At 43.6% G+C, this 26432-nt stretch overlaps 1 protein-coding gene across 1 annotated transcript in view; it reads right to left on the bottom strand.

Moving 5' to 3' along the window:
• LOC308295500 (leucine-rich repeat transmembrane neuronal protein 4-like) overlaps window positions 1–25293 on the bottom strand; it is a gene marked incomplete at both ends in the record, with an annotated part of 55363 nt that extends 30070 nt beyond the window's left edge. Inside the window, 2 exons of the mRNA XM_080738551.1 lie at window positions 22909–24452; window positions 25263–25293. Coding sequence (XP_080594677.1) covers window positions 22909–24452; window positions 25263–25293 — 1575 coding nt within the window. The remainder of the gene's footprint in view (window positions 1–22908; window positions 24453–25262) is intronic.
• Window positions 25294–26432: the final 1139 nt, after the last annotated feature.

Below are 26432 nucleotides of genomic sequence, written 5' to 3'. Positions count from 1 at the left end.
GAGACCATATAAATAAATCTGCGACCAACAGAATAAAAATATAAATGAACGGGCCACTGGCGATTGTAGCGCCGTGTCGTTTTCGCGAGGGACGCTGTCGGGAGGGCGGGGGAACTAAGCGGAAATACGGGGGTGGCTAAGCCGACGGCCGATCGTTCGGGGCCAGTCCGCCCTGGCCTCGAGTGAAAGACCCACCAACTTCTTATTTTCGTACGTGTCCACAGGAAGGTGGTAATGTTTGTGCGTGTGTATACACACACGCACGCACGCACGCACGCACGCACGCGCGCGCACACACACACACACACACACACACACACACACACACACACACACACACACACACACACACACACACACACACACACACACACACACACACACACACACACACACATGGCGATAGGGGCCTCCTACATTGGGCCCAGTATTTCTTAAATCTGTCTGCAGGCAGGGTCAGTGCCTGAGGATGCCTTGGTCAAATCAGGAGCGCTCTACATGACTGTGAAGACTAGTTTGCTTCCCAGAGAGGGACTTTTTGTAGTTTTTTCCTGACATGTATTTTCTTCTTAATAAATGCCCTGGCCACTTGCCAGTGGGGACTGCAGCAACCTGTGTTTGTGTCTGTCACTACACCTACAAAGCTCTCTCATACAGCCCAAGATCGGCATGGGAAAACGGGGCCACGGCCGCGGCCGAGTCTCTTTAAGACTAAGCCCCTCAAGGAAAAATACTCTTGTCTCTTCCCGTGTATGTGTGTGTGTGTGTGTGTGTGTGTGTGTGTGTGTGTGTGTGTGTGTGTGTGTGTGTGTGTGTGTGTGCGCGCACATATAAAAATATATAGACGAATCCACAGAGCGACAATCATAACTGCGGTATCAATAGCCACCGCTTTGCGCCGCGACACCGCAACTATAATGCAGCACACTGTGGATTCGTCTATATACGCCTATATATTTATAATAAGTACAGGCATACATAATGTATGTATATCGTTTTAAACAAGAGAAAAAAGTTGTTCATTTCCATTGGCAAACTTGGGACATTTCTCTGTTCTCTTTCTCTCTGTATCTATCTCTCTCTCTCTCTCTCTCTCTCTCTCTACAGCGTCAGGCACAGCTGACATTAGTATTCTGATGCAGCCTGCTTCAAGCAGTGTTCAGTGCCAGCCACTTAATTTGTCATTTATTGCTCCATGACAACTGAGGTAATTGAACTTCTTGCCCATGGAAGATCTCTGCCAGCCTTGTGGCCCTTTCCCCTCATTGTGGAGGAGGCAGGCCCACAGGACCTTGGTTGAGATAAGGGCACAGATCTAATTTAGTAGGGCAATGAGATGGTTAGTATGTACGCGAGACACAAGGGCCTCTGAGATGTTTATTGCATGCCCTTAGAACTCCAATGAAGGCCAACGGGACTTCAGATGAAAATGGAAAAACTGAACTAGCATGAAAACAAAGGAGCAATGAAAGAGAACACAGTAACATGGTTACCACGTAAGCAAATATCTACAGTACACAGTGATATATATTAGCCTGGCCATGCCAGGCTAACACAGTATGACTTTAAATCAGGGGTCTTCAACAGGGGATCCTCAGAGTTACTACAGGGGGTCCTCCAAATCTTCCAATCCTTTTTTTATTAACAACTCGAACCCTAGTGTCCATATGAGGACTGTAGCCAAAAATAGCAGATCTACAAGCTCACAACGCCTTGCGCTGCGAGGCGTTGTGAGCGTGTAGATCGGCTATTTTCGGCAAAGAGGTTTGGTGTAGAGGGGAAAAAGAGCAGACAAAGTACAGAGTAAAGGTCAAGTTTGATATCTGAAAACACAAATTGACATGAATCCAAAATACACTGATGATTGTGCTGTCAAACGATGAAACGATATGGAATCTATGAGTTGTGGGGGTCCCAGCTTCATCTCTCTCAACTAAGTGGTCCTTGGCCTGAAAACGTTGAAGACCCCTGCTTTAAATGAACACTGAGGATTTGACTGTGTAGTTGACTCGGCTACCATGCACCCGCAGTGGCAGGATTTTAGTTTCTCATACTTCATGGTAATTATCGTGGATTATTTAATGATGTTGGTCAAACTATTAATTGTACAATTTGACCTTTAAGCACTCTTTGAATTTATTTGTTATCTTTGCCTCAAAGCCAATTAAGTTCTGGTCGGTTCTTGGGCCTTTCTATACTCATTTCTCCCATTGTTAGTTGTGTAGCAGTAATTATTGGATACACAATAGCTCTTCGATGCAAAGGACAGTCCTGTGAGATTACACTGATAAGATTATTACCCAATGCTGGGGGGGAATCAATTGATGGAAATACGATTGGCTTCATTTGGAAGCAGTACCGAATGAAGAAAGTTATAGTGATGAACCAATAACACTTGAAGTATATTGGCTACTTGTGCTTTATTAGTTAAACAGGGTGCCCAGTGCAATGCTCTCAAATGCCAATCACATTACCTAATCCTTTAAATTGCCTAGCCTTTGCTCACATCTACAATACTTTGCAAATCAACCATTCAACATGGACACACAGTAATAGAAACGGGCCATTGTCATCGTGGTCCAATGACATTTCTTTCTTCAAATTCTTCAAATTAAGTTAGAAAAATAGTTAGTAAAATAATGGAAGAATTTCCGACCTTTTAAGTTAAGGTGCAAAAATTCTGTATAGGAAATAGTACCACAAATGTATTGTCTTGACAGGAAAATATCAATGACAATTCTACCATCAAAAGGTAAAAACTTGACCGAACCGTTGTACTGTGCTTGAGTGAAGAAAAGGTTCAACCCAATCTGTCAACAAGAACTGTAATGCCCGATTTATACTTACTGTCACACACTGAAAATAACCGATCTACACAACGCAGCATGATGCATTGTGAGCTTGTAGATCTGGTATTTTCAGTGCATGCCACCCGTGTGCAGCTGTGTATGACTCAGGCTTAAGCCCCCATATCAAACACTTCTGTACCAGGCAACATCATCACAGTACCTGACATCACTTTGAATAGCTGTGACTAGACTCCAAAAGCAATTCTATAAGCTTCAACCCTCACTCCTATCTCATGACTCATTAGCCGGTTCATCTTTTCCCAAGGCATTACTAATTTGGCATGTCTGGACAACCTTGCTATCAATCACTTGAGAATTAATAATTAGCCCCATAGCCTTGACTCTTACCAGGGCTCATTAGTCTCTATGGAGTCTAAGAATGCCCACTGCAGGCAGGGTACATAGTGTGTACATTGAGGTGACGGCGGCCAAGCTAACCTTGATTGAACCGTAAATTAGTCACATACTGTAAGGTCGACGTCTCAAGCACTTCTCGGGTCAAAAGAGGCAAGTAAAGCCAAGACAAATAAACTTTATCCCCAGGCTATTTGGATATCAGGTGCAATAGGGTACTTCTTCTACAGCTTCTTGTTTATGACTATAGGTTTTATAGCAATTTTCTATAAGGTCAAATGTTCTGATCATGTTCTAATCATGTACTATCTACTTTACATTTGGGAAGAAAATGCTGATTTAAAATTGAGGTGCCCACTCTTCCTAGATGCCCACATTCCTGCATCCATTTTATTACTTTGCTACTGTTATTAATGCAGCAAAAATGTATTTGGAACAAAAACTGAATACTATGTACTTGCATGTAAGAAATAAAAGTATAGCAAGCATGGCATGCGGCAACACGTAAATAACTGAGTTTGAATGGCAAAATTCTGCCGTCCTCTGTTCCCTCCTACTGTGGTGGATTGGCTGGGAACATTGACGGCAGCAAAGCGGCCCTGGCTAGGAGCCCAGCTACTAGCCCCAGCACTGTGTGGATCAGCAGCATCGTCTAGCTGGGGATAGTATAAGTGCCCTGGCGAGGAGCAGCATCAGAATATGGCTACGAGACTCACAGTGTTGATTTTGTCGACTAAAACTATGACGAAAAATGTTTGTCGACTGCGTTTATTTCACAGACGAAAACGAAATAAAAACGAAATAAAAATTAAGCTGTGATAACTAAAACTAAGACTAAATGTATTGACAATTTCTAATTTCTAAAACGTTAGGGAGGGACTAGTGTAGAAGAGAGTCATTTTATGTTTGGTTGCTCTCAGGTGTTACAGTATGCGCGACGCGTTGTGAGCTTGTAGATCGGCTATTTTCAGTACACAACCAAGTGTAAAATCAGTCATTACGATGCCATCAAGGCCTGCCAAAATACATTTCAGTTGACTAAATCAACTGTAGATTTAGTCGCCTAAAATCTCATGATATTTAGTTGACAAAAATTAGACTAAAACTAAAACTTTTCAGGTGACTAAATTATGACTAAAACTAAAATGCATTTTATTCAAAAGACTATGACTAAAACTAAATCAAAATTTGCTGTCAAAAGCAACACTGGAGACTCAGCAGTCTGGCTACCAGCCGGGCTACCAGCCGGGCTACCTGGGGACCAGTAGTATCCCGGGGGACAGCGGCAAAGCTCCCCAGGTGAGGAGCAGCAGCAGAGCCTCGCTATCAGCCCAGCCGTCAGGAAGCAGCAGCGTCCTTGGGGGACTGCAGCATGAATGAGCCCCAACCCCCAGACACCCAGGCAGTCATTCCCTGGCAACTGCTCTGTGCCTCCCCTCTCCCCACATTTCCTGTCAGTCTACTGTCCTATCAATAAAGGCATAAAAGCCCAAAAACCAATCTAAAAAAAAAATATATCTTGATCACATGACTCCAGAGATGTCTACAAAATATCGATTTGTGTGAGTTTGAGATCTGTGGGAGTTGTAGTAAAAAGTGTGTTTTGTAGTAGGGTAACTTTTCAGTCTGGATGTTCCCGTTGTGTATAGTGGCTGCTCTCAGCGAATGGTTTGCTAGCTGGTACCTGCTGTGCCTCACCAGCAGATTGGTATGTAGGATACATCATGTAATAAATGGCTACTTGGCTTACACACTTTGCATACAGGCCTCCTCAACTCCGTGATCAGACTAGAGTAGCCTACATTACAAAACAAAAAAGTTTCCCAAAACATACGCCCATATATAGGCAGACCACTGCGGCCCGTCAATATAATTCAGACAACCATAAACAAACCCGATAGGCCCATAAATAGAAATGTATAGAGATCTGGTTGTTCAGAGGCACAGAGCTGACCGATATGCCCATATATAGTCATGCCAAGCGCATACTGTATATGGAACTGACCGACTTAAAACTCTGCATGAGCATTGGCAAGGACTTGAGGGAGTGCGGTGCCCGCAATAGAGTCATTCGGGTAGGCGGTTGTCCAGAACCGCCGATCCGACTGATATGTTCATATACATATAGCCATATATGGATATTTTATTTTGCTAAAATAAATAAAAGTAATCACAATATATAACTTAAATCCAGGATAAACACATGGAAGCATAATGAAACACTTCAAGGGGCAGTCTCAACTCACGAATGCAAGCCTGATTTAAAAATAATGTCCTAATAAATCTGATATCATAATGACTCCATCGTCCACCGTTTAGGTTAAAAATATGAAGCCCAAAGCTCTGATTCAAAACATTATAATTCTAATTCAAGGAATCTCACCACAATCTATCTATAAATGCGACAAATCTCTGTCTGTCTGTCTGTCTGTCTGTGTGTATGTAACCCGCGTATCTCGAGAACCGTTCGTCCCACCGGCTTCAGATTCGGCACGCGCGTTCCCCGTCGTGGCGCGGAGTGCAGTGCCGAGCCTCGACCCGACCCAACGCGCGGTTTTCCGAAACCGGCGCAAAACGTTCGGAATCTCCTTATGCGGAGCTGATTGTTGACATCAGGCTGTTCCGGAGGAAATCATGTCATTGTGACATCACTTCATAAAAGGCTCTGACATCACGTACACCACATGACCCCACACTCCTATGACAACACGGGCATATTTACATTGTTCCCGAGTTGGCCAGGGCGCCGACTAGACGCTCGGCCGCCCATCTCCATATATGGGCATGAATGGACGTATCGGCGCAAGCGCTGATCTCCGTATATGGGCATAAAGGGGATACAGATACAGATCTCGAGAACCGTTCTTCCCACCGGCACGCGCGTTCTCCAGATATGGGCATAAAATGAATGCTCGAGAACCGTTCTTCCCACCGGCACGCGCGTTCTCCAGATATGGGCATAAAATGAATGCCCGTATGCGGAGCTGATGTCTGACGTCAGAGTTTTCAGCAACCAGTACTGTGTGTGCAGAGATCTCCATATATGGGCATAAGGGGACAAAGGCAAACAGATGGTCAAAACGGGTCCTATGACAACAGGTATATTGGGGTTTGCATTAAAGGGTGGGGCATTCATGGGGTCCGCTCCAAAAAAGAAAATGAAAATAAAAGAGACAAAGACAAACATAAGACAAGCAACAAAGCGTGGGACTGGGAGGATGACTTGAATGATGCAGATTTAAGCAGGCTGCGTATTCTGCTTAAAGAAGAAACAAACAAACAGCGACAGAGATCTCATATATGGGTATAAAATGGACGCAGATAAACAGATATCTCCATATATGGCATATATGGGCATAACATGGACGCAGAATCACAAAGATCTCCATATACGGGCATAAAGGGACACAGACAGACAGATACAGAGATCTCCATATATGGGCATAAAATGGACACAAATAGACAGATATCTCCATATATGGGCATAAAATGGACCCAGAACTATATCTGCAGTGATCTCCATATATTGACATAAAATGGACGCCGACAGACAGACAGATATCTCCATGAATGGGCATAAATGGACACAGGCAAACAGATGGTCAAAACGGGTCCTATGACAACAGGTATAATGGGGTTTGCATTAAAGGGCGGGGCATTCATTCCCTATTTACATCATTCCCGAGTTGGCCAGGTCGCCGACTAGACGCTGGGAAGGGCGGCCCAGCTTCTAGTCTATCTATAAATGCGACAAATCTCTGCGTGTCTGTCTGTATGTAATCCGCGTACCTCAAGAACCGTTCATCCCACCGGCTTCAGATTCGGCACGCGCGTTCCCCGCCGGGCATAAAAGGGACACAGACAGAAAGATACAGAGATCTCCATATATGGGCATAAATGGACACAGGCAAACAGATGGTCAAAACAGTCTAGTATAGATAATTATTCAATACCAGGAATTTACTTCATAAGGAACAGTGTGTTATCAACTTATAAATAGTTAGGGGGCGTAAGATAAGAAGCGGTATTTTACGCTCAATACTTACTATTGGAATATGACTATTTAAAATGTATATTATTTACTTATATGTATTTGTTTATGTTGTTTTAAACAGAATAAACCAAGCATGTATGAGGCCTGGCAGAATGCCTGTCAAGATGCACACATTGAACGCTCTGTAACCCCACAGAGGCTCACACACTGTGTGTGTGCGCGTGTGTGTACGTGTCAGCGTGTGTGTGTGCGTGTGTGTGTGCGTGCGCGACTGCGCGTGCGCGTGTGTGTGTGTGTGTGTGTGTGTGTGTGTGTGTGTGTGTGTGTGTGTGTGTGTGTGTGTGTGTGTAGGTAGACAGCATGTGTGCTGGTATAGTGTTGAAACAGTGTGATGAGAAGTCAAGGTGTGCAAGCCTAGTATGCAAGTCTGAATGCTAGAAGCCCTTGCCTTGACATCTTTCCGAAGATTTGGAATCAACATGTCAGCCCAAGTGAGAAAGAGATGTTAGAAAATATACACCATAGTGCTGCAGTGTGTTGATAATAGTTATGTTTGGGGGGGAACTCGTATAAGCAAAAAATGCTGAGCATGTGGAAAAGATTCCATCATGCACCTGAATCCAGTCACAACCAATTCCAAGTATATGCAGGGTGAGGTAGGCTGCATTTAACACAGTGGGCTTGGTGGATATTTAACCAAAATCAGTTTTCAGGTTTTCAGAAATCAGCATAACAACTAAACTGTGAGAAAATAGGAAACATATTTGTTTATTTACTTACTCACTCTGTGACCTCTGGTTCAAATGTATCTTCATTGGAGCATGGACAAGTAGTTTCATGAGAATCCACCCATTCGCTTTTGAGATAAGTGAGCAAGTGGGGGTAGAAAAAAAGGCAGTGGGGGGCATCCTATGGGGAGCATGAACGTGCTCAGCAAGTTTAAAGGCAATCCAGCCAGTAGCCTAATTCTCAAGATAAAATTAACACACCAAGCGACCATGCATCCTTAGGGTCCCGCTACTAGCAGCGCAAAAAAACATAGCAGTGCTGGTACTGTCACATCACTGGGCTGTATTTTCATTGTCTTAAGTACCAGCTCTTATGCCTTGACTTAAAGGCCTATCCATACTGTCTCCAACCACCAAACCTTTCGCTGGAGAGTTCCGACTTTCCGACGTGCAGCTTTCCGAACTCATTTGTCATTTTGCAGTTGAACCGGAACTTTCCGACAAAAGGTTTGGTGGTCGGAGACAGTATGGACAGGCCTAAGAGTTAAGGCATAAGAGCTGGCCTGGTACATAAGACAATCAAAATAGAGCCTGTGTCCTGAGTTCGATTCTGGTTAGAGACATTGTTGTTGCTTGCTTTGTATTTGTCCTCATTTTCCTGTCTCTCTACTCTCCTATCTACACACAGCAAAAACTTCCCAAATAAAAGAAAACTGAAGTTGAGGGCAATCAGAGATACATGTGTTGGCAGGTGGCATGAATGGGATATCCATTCCCTTCGGGGGCCACAGAGACACTTGACCACTAAGCTCCACGTGGGGCCAACCAATCAAGCTCACTACTCAGGGCCCCTGGAGATGGAGGTTGACTGTTAGTGGTCTCAAGGAGTTTGCCAGAAACAGAAGGACTCAATAATGTCAAACATGCATGGGCTGGACGATCAATACAGAGTCCTGATCTCCAATTGATGAAATGCCTCTCTTCTCGGCTGCAACGATAATCCCGTCCACTGATTTATCTGTGGAGAGAATGCTTTACAGACATGCAATATTGATCTCTCTCCACTTCCTTCCAATTTCCCTCTATCCACTGCTGTGTCTGACACAGTGTTGGGATAACGCATTGCATAAGTAACACATTACAAAATATTACTTTCGTGAGTCTCAAAGCAATAGAATGTGAGCATTATTTGGGGTTAATTGGGTAATATTACAGTTACTATGTCAAGTAAAACACATTTTCATCAGATTTTTCAAATATATGCCCTGTGCCAATAGATAGTTTCATGATGACTGGTCTCTAAGCTGCACTAATTGCATTTAAATAGCAATACGTTTACTGTGGCATTCTCTATTCCACTGGATCTACTGTACCCTCTTCATTTACAGTAATATTCATGTCCTTTTGCGCTTCATTTGTGCTTTTGTGTGTGAAAGTAAAACCAAAGTAATATAACGCATTACTTGACAGTGACACACAAAGTAATGTTGTAACTTCATTTAAAGTAATAAGTAGGATATATTATATATTTAAATAAAATGCAAGAAATACACATTAATGGTGTGATATAGTGATAGTAACTAGGGCAAAAAAATATTATCTTAATGTACTTGATTATTGATTTCTTTTTCTATAATTGCACTCTTAAGCTGGTTGCACACTGCTGCGTTTTTTGGTTGTGTTTTGGAGACCGAAATCCGCAAAAATATTTTTCAGGCCAAGGAGAGAGAGAGGAGAGAGAGAGAGCAAGGGACCCAGTGGTGACAGTTGCGAAAATCTGAACAAATCTACCCTGGCCCAAAAATAAACACGAATCGGGCGGCAGTGTGAAAATATGTGAGGTTGATTTTTTTAATTTACGTGCTCCGAAATTCGCTCCTATATTCGTCCGGAAAAACACAGCAGTGTGCACCTTTATGACCTTTACTCTTAAGTATATCAATCTAAAAAGGAACCTTATTGTGCATTCGCAACATTATAGGTCAACTTCCAGGCATATATATCCAGCCAAATTACTTCCAGGATATTTTGGGAATCTGTGTTAAGTGTTCCACCCAGTAAACAGCTCATTATTCATCTTATAGATTTGACATCGTTGCTATGATTGCACCATTACAGGCAAGGCTGAACATTTGATTTTAACTATCAAACTCACTTGTCTGTATCAATCTAATTCCAATCTACCTAAATACCATCATCCCTCTGTCTACTGTGTCCAGTGGGCTGTTCACCGTGTCATTCACTAGCTCATTTTGCAAGTCTCCTAAGCGGAACCTGAAAAATTGTCCAAGTAGTATGAAATAAGTAACAATACGCTGAGAAAACATATAGGGGGTGACCTCGTTTGCTCTACTTATCTCTTAGGAGCTTATGGGCTACCAGAGTAAAGAAAGCCCCTCCTCTGCCCTGCACCTGTGCATGCCTCTGGTTATAGCAAATGATAAGACAACAATTCATCCAAACCACTGCACATTATCATATTCACACCAGAATGCTGTGTGACAGTCAAAAATACAGAATTAAGAGGAATTCATAATACCAAGATTTAGATGAACAGCTGAGGCTTGTTGCATATGTGAGTTAAATTGTTGCTTGTTAGCTGAGGTCTATTTTATTCTCTCTTTAAAGAGACGTAAACACTAACACAAATATTCACATTTTCCCTCTTACACCAACATTCAATGAATTGTCATGACAGCATCTCAGATTTTCAGCAACCTGTACCTACAGTACCACAACCTTATCAGGGAAAGCAAATATAAACAGCCGAATGTGCTGTATTGCACTCCTATTGCACTGCATTACTCACCCATCCAAGACATCTCATAGCAAAAACACTGATAAAATACATGTACAGTACATGACAAACCACAGTGGTTGCAATTGCTGCATGGGGATTTTTACAAAAACTATTCTTAGACCTTAACTCTCCTACTGCCAGATTATTTATTTATTTATTGGGTCTGGTGCCATCAAAAAGCGGCTTACCTTTGCGACGTTATAGCAGATAGACAGACATTTTATTTTTTATTGTGCAATAGTGCACTTTGGTCTGCCAGGCAGCAGAGGGCGGCGTCATGCGAGAATGAATGTGAATTTGCCTGTTATGTGTTGAAGAAGAAGAAGACCAGTCACTGGCCACTAGGGCTGTCCTCGACGCAGGATTTATCAAGTCGATTCGAGTCGCGGGGGTTAATCCGACGCGTCGACGAATCGTTTATGTAAAAAAAAGAAAAAAAAGTGGTGCTTTAAGCTTTTAAACCACGTCAACGTAATACAATAAAACAGCAATATGTTTTAAGCCTTTAAAGTGAATTAGATCCATGAACTACCGTGCATATTGAGACATGATAGCGGTGGACACTGGACATTAATGACGATAAGATTGCGTCCAGCCGTGCGTAATTTGCCGTGCGTAATTGTGAATTGTGGAGCAGAGTAGAACAACGGAGGAGAGAATAATGCATCTCTTTGACAGCATGTCGTGTATTATTTCCACAAGTTGTATTTTCTCAGAGCACCGCTGCTGTATCAAAAGAGCTATGTTGCCGATCTGGTGCGAGATAATAAAAAGAAAACAGTTCGCCCGTCGCTATTCCTCAGCCTGAGTCCAACCACCACACACCCACGGCAGTGAAAGTGAAAGCGCATCGCGCTGGCTCTGCTGCTTCTTTGGCCAGCTCTCAAGTAGAATAACAACTCGTCGACGCATTTCCTTTCCAAGCGGTTAACTTCAAAATAAGAGCTCCCTGTTATATGATCAAGGCAACTTTCAAGTCACGTGAACTGATTTTATTTTTAAGTCTAGTAGTAGGAAGTATGGGCTCAATAAGAATTACATGACAGTCACAGTCCAGCGCTCTCATACCGCACCACAGTATACTGGTGTGATAAAAAAAATTATATATTTTTGACGGCTCGACTCAAACAATTGGCGTCGATTCCGGGGGCTTAAAACGGCGCGTCGATTCGTCGATTTTTAGAGGACAGGCCTACTGGCCACAGAGCCTTACAGCCAGAGGAAATCAACAAGGAAGTGAATTGTTCTCCGTTGATCTAACGCATAATGGATTTTTTACACCATCACCGCGGAAAATGTGTTTACAGTACACGGCCGAGCGACCCCTCATCAGCTTACAGTCATCAGACGAACGAACCGAACGAGCGCCGTATTGGCATCGAGGTTCTGTAAAAAATGGGGCGAACGTTAACGTTCAAAGCGTGGGGAGAGTTAAAAACAATCATCAAAATCCATGTTACTATAGAAAAACAATCCAATACTTAGTTACAAATGAACAGTATTCTGGCCATCAAAATGAGCATTCCGGCAATAGCTGGCACGTAGCCTAATTGTGTGCCCAGTAAACTTTGCATTGTGTCGTTGTCTGTGCAAACTGCAGAGGCCATATTAATGCATTTTTCAAAATGATTGCATTTTCGAAGAGCTAAAGGTGCACAGTAACACTCACATCAGAAATCCACATCTTGGACGTGTGTGGCAAAATGTCTCCATAACACGTTAAAGTCATAAGTCAAAGTTGAAGTCCCACATTTGGGTTTTACCTGTACCAAATGTTGTAGGCATGCCTCGATCTTCTAGGTGCCATATGGCCTAGCCTGGGATCAATACAATGTTCATGTTTCTGGTCCGGTCTGGATTCCCCAAGTTTGAAATGAGTTTACAGTAGTTTGGTATAATCGTTGTTTTGCTTCTTCTGGTATAATAATCATTCTAAAACAGCTAGTTCCATTCCATGATTCTGACTGGCTGGTTTCCCTTAATTGCTGTGGTATATGAGACTATAACCCACACCTTTAATCAGTTTATATCAAACCCAGGTGTGTTATTTCTTTCCACAGTGTTCCACAGCTAGTGCACCAATTATCTGCACCTGTGTTGTTGGCAAAAGGCTGGGAACTACTTTCTTGTAGCGGGGGACTACTTTCTTGCAGAGCAGACATAATAGTGAATTATTAGTGAAATAGAACAGTTTTAATTGGTACAAGTCTATGATTTTTCAGGTTGCCATATTGTAACCGTTTTAGAAAAGCAATAAGCCACGCGAGGCTTGTGGTTACCTGTATTTTACACCGGCTGAGAGGGTTGGAGACACTCGGCTATGCCTCGCCCTCGTGTCTCCCTACGCCTCTCAGCGGGTGTAAAATACCAGGTAACCACTCGCCTCTTGTGGCTTATTGCTTCATTAGTTATGTCCATCTTTTAACTCGTATAGCACGACTAGCAAGCCTAAATTAAATGATTCTTAGTATGTGGGGAACAAAATCAATGCAACGCCAACGGGATTACATCACCTGAACAAAGTTTTCTTCCCCCTTTTTTCAAAACCAGATCACACAGCTCAGTTTTAGAATGAATAGGATGGCCAGGTAATGTGAGGTTTCGGACCAAAGCCAACCTGAAGATAGCCATTTTGAAATTATTGTGACAATTTCTTTTCCCTCCCATTTACATGGGCTGTACTTAAATGAACTCCTTATAAGAGGTTAACCAAATCCCTCCTCAAACTTACTCAGAAAAGCCCATAATGATGCAAAGTTATCAAACGTGTGGGTTTCTGTTAGGCAAGGCGTCAGATTTCACCACAAAACAGTATAATTTGTTTTACTATGGTAAAATCTGCCCCAAAGGTTGCATACATCATCATTGCTTGCAGCTTAATCTTTTTTTTTAAATAATTCCTTGCAATATCTTGTTCAGGGGATTAATGCAGAACATTAGATATAACTACAGTATTTCAGCCAAACTTTAACAGCTATAATTGAATAAATGAATCCCAATGAAATGAATGCATGATTAAGTAGATACTAATTGTTTCTAGCTGATTTGAAGAATTAGTGTGCCTTACAACTGCATAAAACTTTATGCTTAAAATGTTCAGAAATTATATCTCGGCCTGGTTTGTTGTACAGAATATTCCACAATTGGCAATACTTGCCCTAGAAACATTCTTTAAAGGCTAATTTGTTAGTAGTGAGGATAGACTTGAGTACATGGTGCCCCATATCATGAACTATCATGAACATATACGTAAAAATATGAGAGGGGGGTGGGGGGTGCACAATTTGGGCTATTGCTGACCTACTAGTGTTGTTATGCTCAAAAAGTAGGCTACTTATCACAGTATACTAGCACACAGCAAATGTTCTATTTCAGCAAATTGAAACAAACCAAATATCACTACAGTAGTCACTAAGAACAGCACTGTACATGCCAAATCTGGAAAATAAGCCATGTGCCACAGGCCACTGCTAGCAAGTGTGTCTGATCTTTCTGTCTCTTCATTTCTTTCATCAGCTCACAGCCTACTTTATTGATCTATGTGCCGGAAGTCCACATGGAAGTCTGAGTGTTTTATTATGTTTTATTCAGTCATTTCCTCAACCTGCCATATTAGTGCTATATTTTAAATCTCCTCTTTGCGACTGACGGTCAGACCATATCGTTGCTGCCCTCCATATTCTAACTTTTTAATTAACGTCCCACGTGATCATACTACAGCGCCCGCATACTCGAAACGCAGTGCAAATTGGCACGTTTTGAGCTTGTAGATCTGCTACTTTTGTTGTTTTTTCATTTGAATTGTGAAAAGTCCAGTTTTGGACATGTGAGGTTTCCACCCGACAGAGACGATATATTCCTTATATTCCCATTTGGCATTTCATTTGTAAAGTCTTACTCACTATGATGTACTTTTCTTGCCATATGTAATGTTTGTTCATCTACTGTATGTGTTGTGTCCTAAGTGGAATTCACATTTCGTGTGAATATACAGTACCAATAAACAGATCATTATTCTGATTAAATCTGGTAACGTCTCATGGGTTTATTGGCTTATATTACCAGCTGATTCATAGGTGCTCAGTCACAATGTACTGCAGCTGCTGCTCCAGAGCCCAGCAAGATGGCATACACAGTAAGGAAGTGGCCATTTTATCCACATTATACGCCACAATGAAAAACCCAGGGAAAACCATGAAACCCCATATTTCACAGCACCAATTAAAATTTACATTCTACCAGTTCAGCTTGCAGCTTTTAATACAAACAGCTGAGCAGTGCTGGAGGAAATCTAAAGAAACAGTTTAACTGCAATGTGGACCGGGGCATCCAGGGGCCAAAGATAACAAGCTGCTACTGCCAAGCTCATCCTCCTGATTGAAAATGAAGCTAAAAGCTTAAGTGCCTGTTATCTTCTGTGGTTACAGTAATGTGCTACGAGGCACATTGTTGGCTCAGCAGGCTAGGGTGCATACAGTACAATGAGATTGTTAGGTTGAGGGTTTGAATCCAGGGTATACTGTCACAAAATCTCAAATAACTAGTTACAAATGGATAACTGAACACTGAGGATTTGACTGTGTACAAACTGAATTGTGTTTCAGATCCCATTTCTTCACATTTTCTACTGTGTGCTATCCAGTACAGCAGAAATGCTTGTTCCAGTTGGCAGTGGTGGAGAGTAATGAAGTACATTTGCTTGATTACTGTACTTAAAGGAATACTTTACCCATTTTCAACCTATCTTCATTGGCATTACCACAGGAAGTATGGGTGCTGTGGGTGTGGGGGGATGGTGCCAGCCGCCACAGCCCCCCTATGTTCAAAGCAGTTGTCCTCAAAACCACGTCATTATGCTCCGTCCTGCGATGGCGTTGCGCGCAGAGAAAGGCACAGAACAGCAGACCTCCAAGCTCACAACGGTCGGATCCGCAAAGAGATGTGAGCTTGTACAGTATATGAGCTGTTTTCGTGCGCAATGCCGTTGCGGGGGTGAAGTATATTATGTGGAGCGTCTCTTCACAGTCACCAGCCAACACAGAGAGGAGGTTTAATGAACTGAAAGCAGCACTCCCCAAAACAACAGGTTTGGGAATCTGTTGGGAACTGAATGATTATATGAAACAGGCATGTGCAGTCTCAATGTTGGTAAACAAGAAATCTGTCTATATATCCTTCTGGCTGGTGCGTGTGCACCATTTGGCTTTTTTGATTTGTCTCCACGATGTCCACAGCGTGTGGAGAGGGAAAGGGAAAGTGTAATTCTTGGTTGTGTTACATTTAGCTAAAAAAATTAACTGTGGAAACCCGATAATAACACGAACAAAACCGGATAAAAACCTGAATTCCTTTGTGTCATTGCGACCGTAGGTCGCACTTACTACAGAAAGCTGCTCGAGGTGTCCGTCCGTCCGTCCGTCCGTCCGTCCGTCACACACGTCACACGTCACACTTTTGCCCTGCTCATATCTCCGCAACCGTTGCCCCGATCCATGCCAGATTTTGCACACACACTCCTTACCTGCCAAACTACAACCTCCAAGGACCCCCGGAGCTCCAGGGACCCCCAGCTCCCTCGGGGACCCCCAAGTGTAAAAAATGAGCACATGTGCAAAAATTACCAAATGACCACCCCAACGGGGCTGCTCACGGGGCATTCCCGGGGACCACCCACTCCTGGTGCTCCAGAACGGATGCAAAAGTGGTGGCGCCCCCAGTGGAGGACCCCCTGCCACTGCAGCTCACATAAAATGCCGTAACTCGGGCTAGGAGCGACCGGGAGAGCCGGGGCCGGTACCTATTCGTCCGCCTTGGCGGCGCGGAGACCCCACCCCTCATTTCTCACATGGCCCTCTAGCGCCACCATGAGGCCGATTCAGATTTTGCCCTAAAATCACGAAAATCACTACACAGTATGTCGACACTCATGTCATCAACATGCTCAGGAAGATTTTGGAAAAACAAATTTTTGCTCTATTTGTGGAGATAAGTGACCTACGGTCGCTTATCTCCCGATTAGGGAGTCTTACTGGTATTATCATAGCTCCACCAGGTGTCCGTGCGTCAGTCAGTCCGTCCGTCACACGTCAGACGTCACACTTTTGCCCTGCTCATATCTCCGCAACCGTTGCCCCGATCCATGCCAGATTTTGCACACACACTCCTTACCTGCCAAACTACAACCTCCAAGGACCCCCGGAGTTCCAGGGACCCCCAGGTCCCTGGGGGACCCCCAGGTGTAAAAAAAAAACCAAATGTGCAAAAATGACCAAATGACCACCCCCACGGGGCTGCTCACGGGGAATTCCCGGGGACCACCCACTCCTGCTACTCCAGAACGGATGCAAAAGTGGTGGCGCCCCCAGTGGAGGACCCCCTCCACTGCAGCTCACATAAAATGCCCTAACTCGGCCTAGGAGCGTCCGGGAGAGCCGGGGCCGGTACCTATTCGTCCTCCAAGGCAACGCGGAGACCCCACCCCTCATTTCTCACATGGCCCTCTTCTAGCGAGACCTACGGTCGCTTATCTCCCGATTAGGGAGTCTTACTGGTATTATCATGAGCATTAGTGAGGACCTAGACTTACATTAAGACACTTCTAACGAGACTTACACATTGTGACGTTGGGACGACGGTAGGAGAGTCTTACAGACTTTGTCATACAGTCATGCTGGATGGTCGGCAAAACGGTCTCTAGTGGCTCGACACATACACAAATGCAAAATATAAGACACCGTCGTCATTCTCCCAACTGTTAATGACTACGGCGGTAACTTTGCACAATGTATTAGTCCGTTGTTTTCAATAAAAATACATTTTTTTCGAAAATTCCGAAATGGATTTCTTTCTTCTTTCTTTTTTATTATATATATATATATATATATATATACAAAAAGTGTCCTCCTACCTCGCAACTGGGCCCCCTTTCTGTATCGCGCTGCCTGTGTTACACCTATTTCCTGTTATACTGTATTAACCGAGTAAGATTTCACGCAATGGGAAGTAAAGGGGGACACTTTATTGTGAAGGACAACAGGAAGAGAAGACAGGTGTTCTGGCTGCTGTGTTCACAGACAGTATGTTGTTGACATGTAGTGAGTGAGAGATGGCTGCAGTGGAGCCGTGCAGATTCAAAGCTTTTTGTATCAATTAAAATATGCCCCAGACAGGCAGCGATGCACAAGTAAGCAAGACGTTAATCATGACGGTGGGTGGACACTACAAATAGATGTACACCAGCAAGGAAACTATACAATGATCAACATATCATCACGGATACTTTCTGGAAGTGGAACAATCTGTGAGAGTACCGAGCGGTAGCCTCATAATTGCCTGAACAGATCAGCTGAGCAACGTAACTTGACACGTTAGGAGTTAGGACCCTCTTCTTTTCTCTAGCTTATCTATCTATCCCGCAGCTCAAGCGTGTATCTACAGAATAATGTGCACGTGTGTGTGTGTGTGTGTGTGTGTGTGTGTGTGTGTGTGTGTGTGTGTGTGTGTGTGTGTGTGTGCGCGTGCCGTCACCGTGCGTAATTTGGTTGCATGAGATTGATGTATTGTTGTGCACTTGTGTGCTCATGCAGTCGTGTATAAAAGCTACTACTATTGTGTATGTATAGGCTATGTGTGCATGTGTGCCAGTCAGATAGTGGTGTGTAACTGTTTTGGGTGGCTGTATTATTGTATATAAATATGTCATAAAGGCAGAGTCTGACACAGCTGCCCGCGGGTAAATCTCATTCTTTTGAACGACCGTCATTTCAACAAAGGAGCGTTGGGAGGGTTAGCGACTCACCCCACGGAGGTTAGGGTTAAAGATGACACGTAGTAATATCGAAGCGCTCCCACCACCGGCGATGGCGGTGGTTGGGGCGCCCGAACATTGTGGCTTGCTTACTGGCCCGGTTTGGACTTGTTCCGCTAGTGTACTTATCTTTCTGACACTATCGTACATTCGTCCCCTTCTCTTGCATCATATTGTTGAACAGTTAATGAGCCACCTGACCCAACCCGACACAAAACCGGATCACCCCAAAACCCTCAAAATGTTCATGCGCGCGACGCATTCAAGAGAGCTGGCTTAGAGCACCAATTAGTCTGGCAACGGGCCTGGAGATAAGATTGGCATCTTACTTTGTATCTCCGTTTTCCAGAATGTGTGCTCACCAAAACGTTGCTCTGTGCTCCATATTAATGTTGTGGATATAAGTTTAAATGTGATATATTAAACATAAGATAATAATGTTAAAAAGTACATGACGCTGTGATTTTGTCACACCTAGCAAGCGTTGTACGAATAGAGGACACGTTGTTATAAAAATCGATCGTCTGTGCCATGATACACAGCACAGACCTATTGCATTTTAAATCTACCTGTTTGGAGGATTTAGTTACACCCAATAAAAATGATTTGATATAAATAACACATTTTGTGTTATGGAATAACACTGCAAGCATAAATGTAAGTATGCCGCATATGCCCCATTTTCCTCTGAATTCACTTAGAAACTAACAAGATACAAAGTCATTAAATCATGAAGACAGCTCTCTTACTGCTGGCTCACGCTTAGTATTGTGACTTGGCGTTGGCACGAAACAAACAAAATAAATAACAAAATAAGCACATTGCATTTTTAAGCACTCTCTCAGTCTGCTCCCCCACGAGCTGTAGAGGAGGGAAAGGAATAACAAAGCAGAGGGAAGTCTCGGCTCCTTACCTCTGATGGGCTGTTAGCTAGCAGAAGCCCCATTAGGTCTGCCATTTAACGCTCCCACACCAAGTTCTCACATGAAAAGCTACAGTACAAGACTGTCTCAAGCTTCCATCAGCAGACTGTATTTTAACGATTTTCCGCTGGATATTCTGGGGACTGGTGAAGATTTGGTCAAGTTAAAGGGGAAGACCACCCATTTTCAATATTGAAATATGTCATTAATATACCTTAGAGAAGTTGTGTGGAAATAGAAAAAAAGGTTCCCCCCCTTCTGTGTTGCCTAGAACTGGAGGATTGATTTTGGGGTTTGTATTGTAAAGTACAATGTGTGATGTCATCAAGTTGTAATTTACAATACAAACCCCAAAATCAATCCTCCAGTTCTAGGCAACACAGAAGGGGGGGAACTTTTTTTCTATTTCCACACGTATATTAATGACATAGTTCAATATTGAAAATGGGTTTTCTTCCCCTTTAACTGTGTACTTGATGTTACATTCAACATTACTGAAACTCCTTAAGCACAACTGGACTCAAATGGAAACCACCAGAATTATTGTAGAGAGTGGTGTGTGACAGCTGTGCTGTCAGGGAGAATGCAAGAGAAAGCTGCCTCACATATTACATTGTAGTTTAGTTCAATAAATAGTGACAAAGAACAGTGAGTGAACACTACATCTTTCCCTATACAGTGTCCTGTTAATCACTGTCTACCACGCTGCCAAACAATATCCCAAAGCAGCGCATGACAGGAGAATACAGATACTGTACGTGACTTTACACACAGTACACACAGGCAAACATGGCTAATTAATATGTGAAAATTGATTAGTCTTTCTGTTATTCCTCTGGGAGTCGTACAGTGGATTAGCACCGATCCAGGCATTTAAACATCAGCTTAAACATCTGAATTGAAACTCCATTGTCAGATTTGTGGATGTTTAGTGACTACATATCCACAGCTAATTAGTGACATTAAATGTGTCAAACGATGCCAAAACGTTTTCATTAAATCCAATATCCACTTAGAAAAACGCTTGGTTCTTGAGATGTCCTCGAGGTAGAGGTCTTCGGACCTGCCCGAGATCCGAAATTACCCGCGATCCGAACCGCCCCGAGCCGGGTAACGGGGCCGTTTTCGAGCTTTTACCGCGGGGCGGGCCGGGGCCGGGGCCGTCTGCCCCGGTTCCCCGGATATCTCCTGTTACCCGAGTGGAGCCGAGACAGGCCGAGATTGAAGTGAAAGCGAACGCAACAACTGCACCAAATAGATAACGCCACACGATGGCACTAAAGATGCAGCATGTAATCTGTTGCATTGGTTGTGAGAACTGAGAAGTATAACTCACTCAGTCACAACAACACTGACTGTATCAGTTGGATTGTTATTATTATCAAAGATATTAACGTAACGTTTTGGTTAACGGTTTACAATGGAGTTGTCATTGCGTGTTGTCATGCTCTGCAGAGCAAAATGGACACTCAAAGCAGAAAGATATAATGAACAACACATGCGACAGAAAACGATAGCATTAGCATTGGCTAGCCAAAGAAGAAGGAATAAAAACATGGATTTATTTGTATTTACAAACTGTCCGCATTGACTTACTGGTCTGGGAAAAGATCATCTTTTGGCGAGAGGCACAGCGCCGCTGACAGCAACAGCAGCACCGTGGCGACGTTAGGTAAGAAATATGTCTGATACAACTCTTAATATAATAACGTTGGCATTCTTTCATTTCGGGGCGACAGGTTCGGGTCTCGGATCTCTCGTTCTGCTCGGGTATCGGATCCAATTTTTCTAATAACAGGCGGGGCCGTTCGGATCGGATCCATCACGTCTCGGGGCTGATCGGGTAACGGTTCTCAAATTCCAAATGATAGACGGGGCCATATGGGTCCGGGTCCATTTCCCCCGGGTCCTTTTGGGTTCGGGTAGTTCAAATTGGACCCGTGAAGACCTCTACCTCGAGGCCATTGCCCCTATAGTGGCCCTTAGTGGCAGAGAGAAGGATTTCCATAAAGCCATTTATAAAAGCATTGCCAAAAGGTCAAGGTCAAATGAATGCTTTGTCAACTGTTTGGAATTGGGCCTATGTGATGACTTACATTATGCAAGGAATTTCTTGCATAGGCCTAATTGAACTTTTTGCAATTTGTTAATAAAGTATTAAATCAATCAATATATAAATAAATACACCTAAACAAACACTGGCTTGAAACAGAATAACATTAAACAAAACATGTGTGGGACCTGCAAATACAATATTCAGACAAAACAATATATATTTATCCCATACCCAGCCTTTATTTGACATGGGGGAGGGAGTGATAAAAAGACTGAGAGGATGATAAGCTTGTGGTTATTTGCCAGCTGCTGTATCAGCCCTAGGGAATATAGCTGAGACATGTTGCTGCGCTACAAGCTACTTCACTGCTGATGCAACTCCTCATTCAAACATGAGTGACACTCGAAACATGGTTGCTGTGGGGTGGATATTTGGTAAAGCCTGATTTATATTTAGTTTCGAAATATAACAAAAATAGCAGTTCTACAAGCGCACAATGCACTATTATGCGATGTGTTGTGAGTTTGTACAATAAATCAGGTTTAAGATTCATGGTTGATGAGGATACACTGAACGTTATCCAGGCACAAACGAACCAAAACACTAAACAGAAAACAGCAAAGGTTGACAAAATGGCTGCCTAATGGTAGCCAACTGTTGACTTAATGCTATTTTCATATTGCCTTTCTGTTTCTTAATGAATAAGGCTATGAGTGAGAAAAACGAATTATCGACTGACATTTGTCATTGCCCTTAATTGGAAGCTGAGGGCAGGTGTATCAGCCCAAGCCATTGGCCAGGGCTGAAGTTGCCTACAGCACAGTCTTAAACACCAGTGAAATTCCTCTGTGATGATGTACTGGAGACAAAGAACCCAATGAGGACTCATGTGATGGATGCATTTATGGATGCAACTAAGCACTTAAGAATGCCTACTGTTGTAGCAAACAGACAAGACAAGAGTGTCACTTTCATGGTAACTCCCCCAATGTTCTTTTAGCTCATTCTATTGTTGACAGCAAACCAATGGAGCTTAAGTAACAGTTTGACAGCAAATGCATAGATCCATGTGTTTTTACTGTATCATTGTGGTTGGACCCGAGACAAAGAAGCTGGCAATGCAGTTTCAGCTAACGGGGATCCTAATATAAAGTAGTTACAGTGTATGTAACAATAAAACTACAACATTGAGAATAGCAGCTGGGCTGTCAAATGGATATGAACAAGCCCCACACGTTACAATAAAAGTCACCATGAAACTGACCTTTACTCCTGAAACAGATAAGACAGGAGGAGAAAATATATATTATGTTATTTGTAGTGCTCTTCACATTGTTGAGAAATTTACCTCTTATGCCCCGCAGTGGAAACAGACTTTCGCTGGCCAGCGGTCATACCTCGCATTCCCTGGAGCCTGATATGGTGTACGTGTAGGGTCCTGTTCCATTAACCAACATGTCCATAGTCTCCGAGTGCGTAGGCTTGTAGTCCACGTAATACTCTTGCAGTGGCGAGTTTAGGGAGCGTTCAGTCTCGCGCACCTTTTTCTGCCGTTTTTTAACCATGGAGCGCTGTTGAAGTTGCTTGATGCTGCTGGGGTAGCGCTTCCACGAGACGTAGATGACCAGCAGGATTATGGCAACAGATAAGAGGAGGGCCACACTACCAGCAATGATCTTATGATAGGACACATACTCCGTTTCTGGCAGAGGGATTGTGGGGGAAACCTCTGAAGGTGTGGAGGGGGCCGTTGCATTCCAGGTCAGTTTTTTATCCTCTGTGGGCAGTGAGGGGAGAGGCGGAAGCTCAGGCCGAGTTGGAGAGGTGAAGGTGGATATCGTCGAGGTTATGGGCATGGGTGTTGCTTTGCAGATGTTAAGTGTATCCACCACATCGTTCACCCTCTCCCCTTGTGTCACCTTGGGGCCCGCACAAATCATATCTGACTCTTTGTAGCCCTTGAATTTCCTCAACCAAGCCACCAGGGGACATATGCTTGAGTTACAGTACCATAGGTTACCGGCCAAACTGATGGTGTTGAGGGAGATCCAAGCCTCCACCGTCTGCTGAGACAAGTAGCTGAGTTTGTTAGAATCCAAGTTTAGGGTCTGCACATTGGGTAGGCACTGGAAAGTGCTGGCATCCAGCAGCTGGAGCTCATTTCCCGAGAGGTCCAGCTTTTGCAAGGATGTCCACATCCAAGGTAGGCCCTGGGTTAAGGACTTAATACGGTTCCACTGCAGATAGAGAGCTCTCAGGTTGGTGAGGCGGGGGAAGTGGGCAATGTTTATCTTAGAAAACTGGTTGTGCTCCAAATGAAGCTCGATGAGTTTAAGAAGTCCAGCAAAGGCATTACGTGTGAGGCTCCTTAATCTGTTGTAGCCAATATCAAGGAATTCCAGATTGCGGCAATCCAGGAAAACTCGCATTGGGATGGTTTTTAAAGAATTTGACCTCAAATGTAAACTAAGCAATTTCCGAAAGCCCAGGAACTGATTAGGCTGGAGGACCTGCAATTTGTTGTATGACAAGTCAAGATTACGCAAATTTGGTACGTCGTGGAACGTGTTGTTTTGCAGCTGAGTGATCTTGTTAGAGCTGAGGATCAGTTCTTTGAGCCGCCGTATCCCATGGAAGGCCTGTCCATCCACAGCGGCAATGTAGTTGTGGTCGAGGTACAACCAAACCAATTGGCTCAGGCCCGAAAACTGTCTGGCTCTGAGATCCACCAGGCTGTTGTAACGGAGGGAGAGACCTTGTGTTCCCACTGACACGTTGCTTGGCATGTCGCGGAAGGCACTGGACTCGCAGTATATTATTTTCCCATCACATCTACAGCTCAGAGGGCAGGGACGTTCACGAATGCCACCCGGAGCAGCGACCAACAAGGCAGGCACCACCAGTCCTGTGATAACCAGCCATTTCAACAGCAACAGAGGTCCTGCGCACACAAACAAACAGACACACACGCACGCCACACACACACACACACACACACACACACACACACACACACACACACACGCACACGCACACGCGCACGCACACACACACACACACACACACACACACACACACACAAAAGTAAAAACACTTACTCTTGTGAAAGAGGACAACCCAAATGTAGGCTATACATGATTTTGTTTAAAAAATAATACTTATTTACTGTAACAATGACGGTTACAAATGCACAATTACTGTGTAGAGATGAGAAAGAAATAGAACAGACATTAAAATGCAAATAAGTGAACAAATTAAATCAGGATGTTTATTCTCTTTTGAAGTTATTGCATCTGCTGATAAATTATCTTATGGGCAGGCATAGCAGCAGTGTAACATAATTAATGTGTTCAAAGAAGGTACAGCTATTTGGGGAAATCTGTCAAAGCAGATTGTTGGCTACATCACACAGGAATGGTGACTGATAACAAGAAAAAACCTATAAAAGCATGAGCTGCTCGTTACTGAAAGACAAATCCCCTGTAATCACTGATAACAAGATAGCAAAAACGTCGGCAGCAATGTATTTATAAAGTGATAGAGGATTTATTAAGTCTCCGCTATTTTTCCACATGAATAGACTTCACATTTCAATCAGACACTAACAGATAAGAGGGAGACAAGGTGTGTGAGTTTCCATTAGCCTGCCTGCCTACTACTACTTGACCCTCAATCTTGTGACAATTGATGAGGAATGTGTGTCCTGTCCATACATGAATGTGAGTGGAACGGATCAGGGTATGTTACCTACCCATGTCTGCGCGGTATTGGCGGCTCCTCATGCTTAGAGCGTTCTGTTGCACGGGTCCCAAGTCCACATGTCAGACGCGCTGATCCGCATTCGGTCCAAATAGTTAGACATGTAGCCTAGCGGTCCGGACAGATGGACGCCAAAATCCTTGTGGCTTTCGCACAGGCACAGCCGCACACCTGTCGTAGATTTAGGGACTGGTGGTGGAGGAGGACAGAAGAAGGAGCGATCGAGACGACCTGTATCTCTGTAGTTTTGTGCGGTGGCGGGCTACATCTAAAACATAGGCTACAGCCTCTATGTGCACAGACAGTCTGCAATTCAACACAACGTGAAATTGAAATCATTGAATAGCCTACTATCTACAGCCTACGGCTACGATGATGACGCTACCACACCAGTTCCCGTCCCCCAATTCGGCAGATGCAACTCGGAGCAGCCAATTGTTGAATTTCACTCGGGTACGTATGATATGAGGCATCCCAAATTGGTCAAGTAAAAACAAAAGTAAGATAAGTCGCATTTTCTATAGTCCGGACTGGAGTCTCCGGACAATAACGTTGAGTCAGGTGTAGTCCGATTCAGATGCGAGAGTGAGGCTGAGTCGTCTATTATAGAACAGACCCGTTGACCGTGGGCTCTAAAATAAATCACTCTTTATCTCAACAGGAGTGATGTTGGACCATTACACAGACAGAGACAGAGATGCTTTCTGAAAGGACTTGAGATGCCCTCTCCTGGTCAGTGGGATGAGAGACTTCTTGCTTCGGTCTCACATATTTGGATCAGTTGCATATTAGGACTAATTAGGATGGGAGATCTCTCCTGTAGATTTAATCAATGTGTTATCTTTGTGCTATACATACAGGCTAAGGACCTCACAGTCACTCTCACACACACACACACACACACACACGCACGCACGCACGCACATACCACGCACTATTTTCGTCAAAGAGGTTTGGTGTAGAGGGGAAAAAACACACTAAATAGGCCCTACAGATTGAAACTAAAGGTCAAATGTATTAAGTATTGACGGTTCAAGTGCATATCTGATAACACAAATTGACATGAATCCAAAATGTAATGATTGTGCTGTCAAACGATGAAAGTCATGAAACTATATGGAATGTGGGGGTCCCTGCATCATATCTCTCTCAGCTAAGGGGT

Source organism: Nannobrachium achirus (assembly GCF_963921795.1).
Source record: "Nannobrachium achirus genome assembly, chromosome: 12".
Lineage (NCBI taxonomy): Eukaryota > Metazoa > Chordata > Actinopteri > Myctophiformes > Myctophidae > Nannobrachium > Nannobrachium achirus.
The sequence above is the reverse complement of the archived record's forward strand: the minus strand, read 5'-3'. Positions and strand labels throughout refer to the sequence as shown.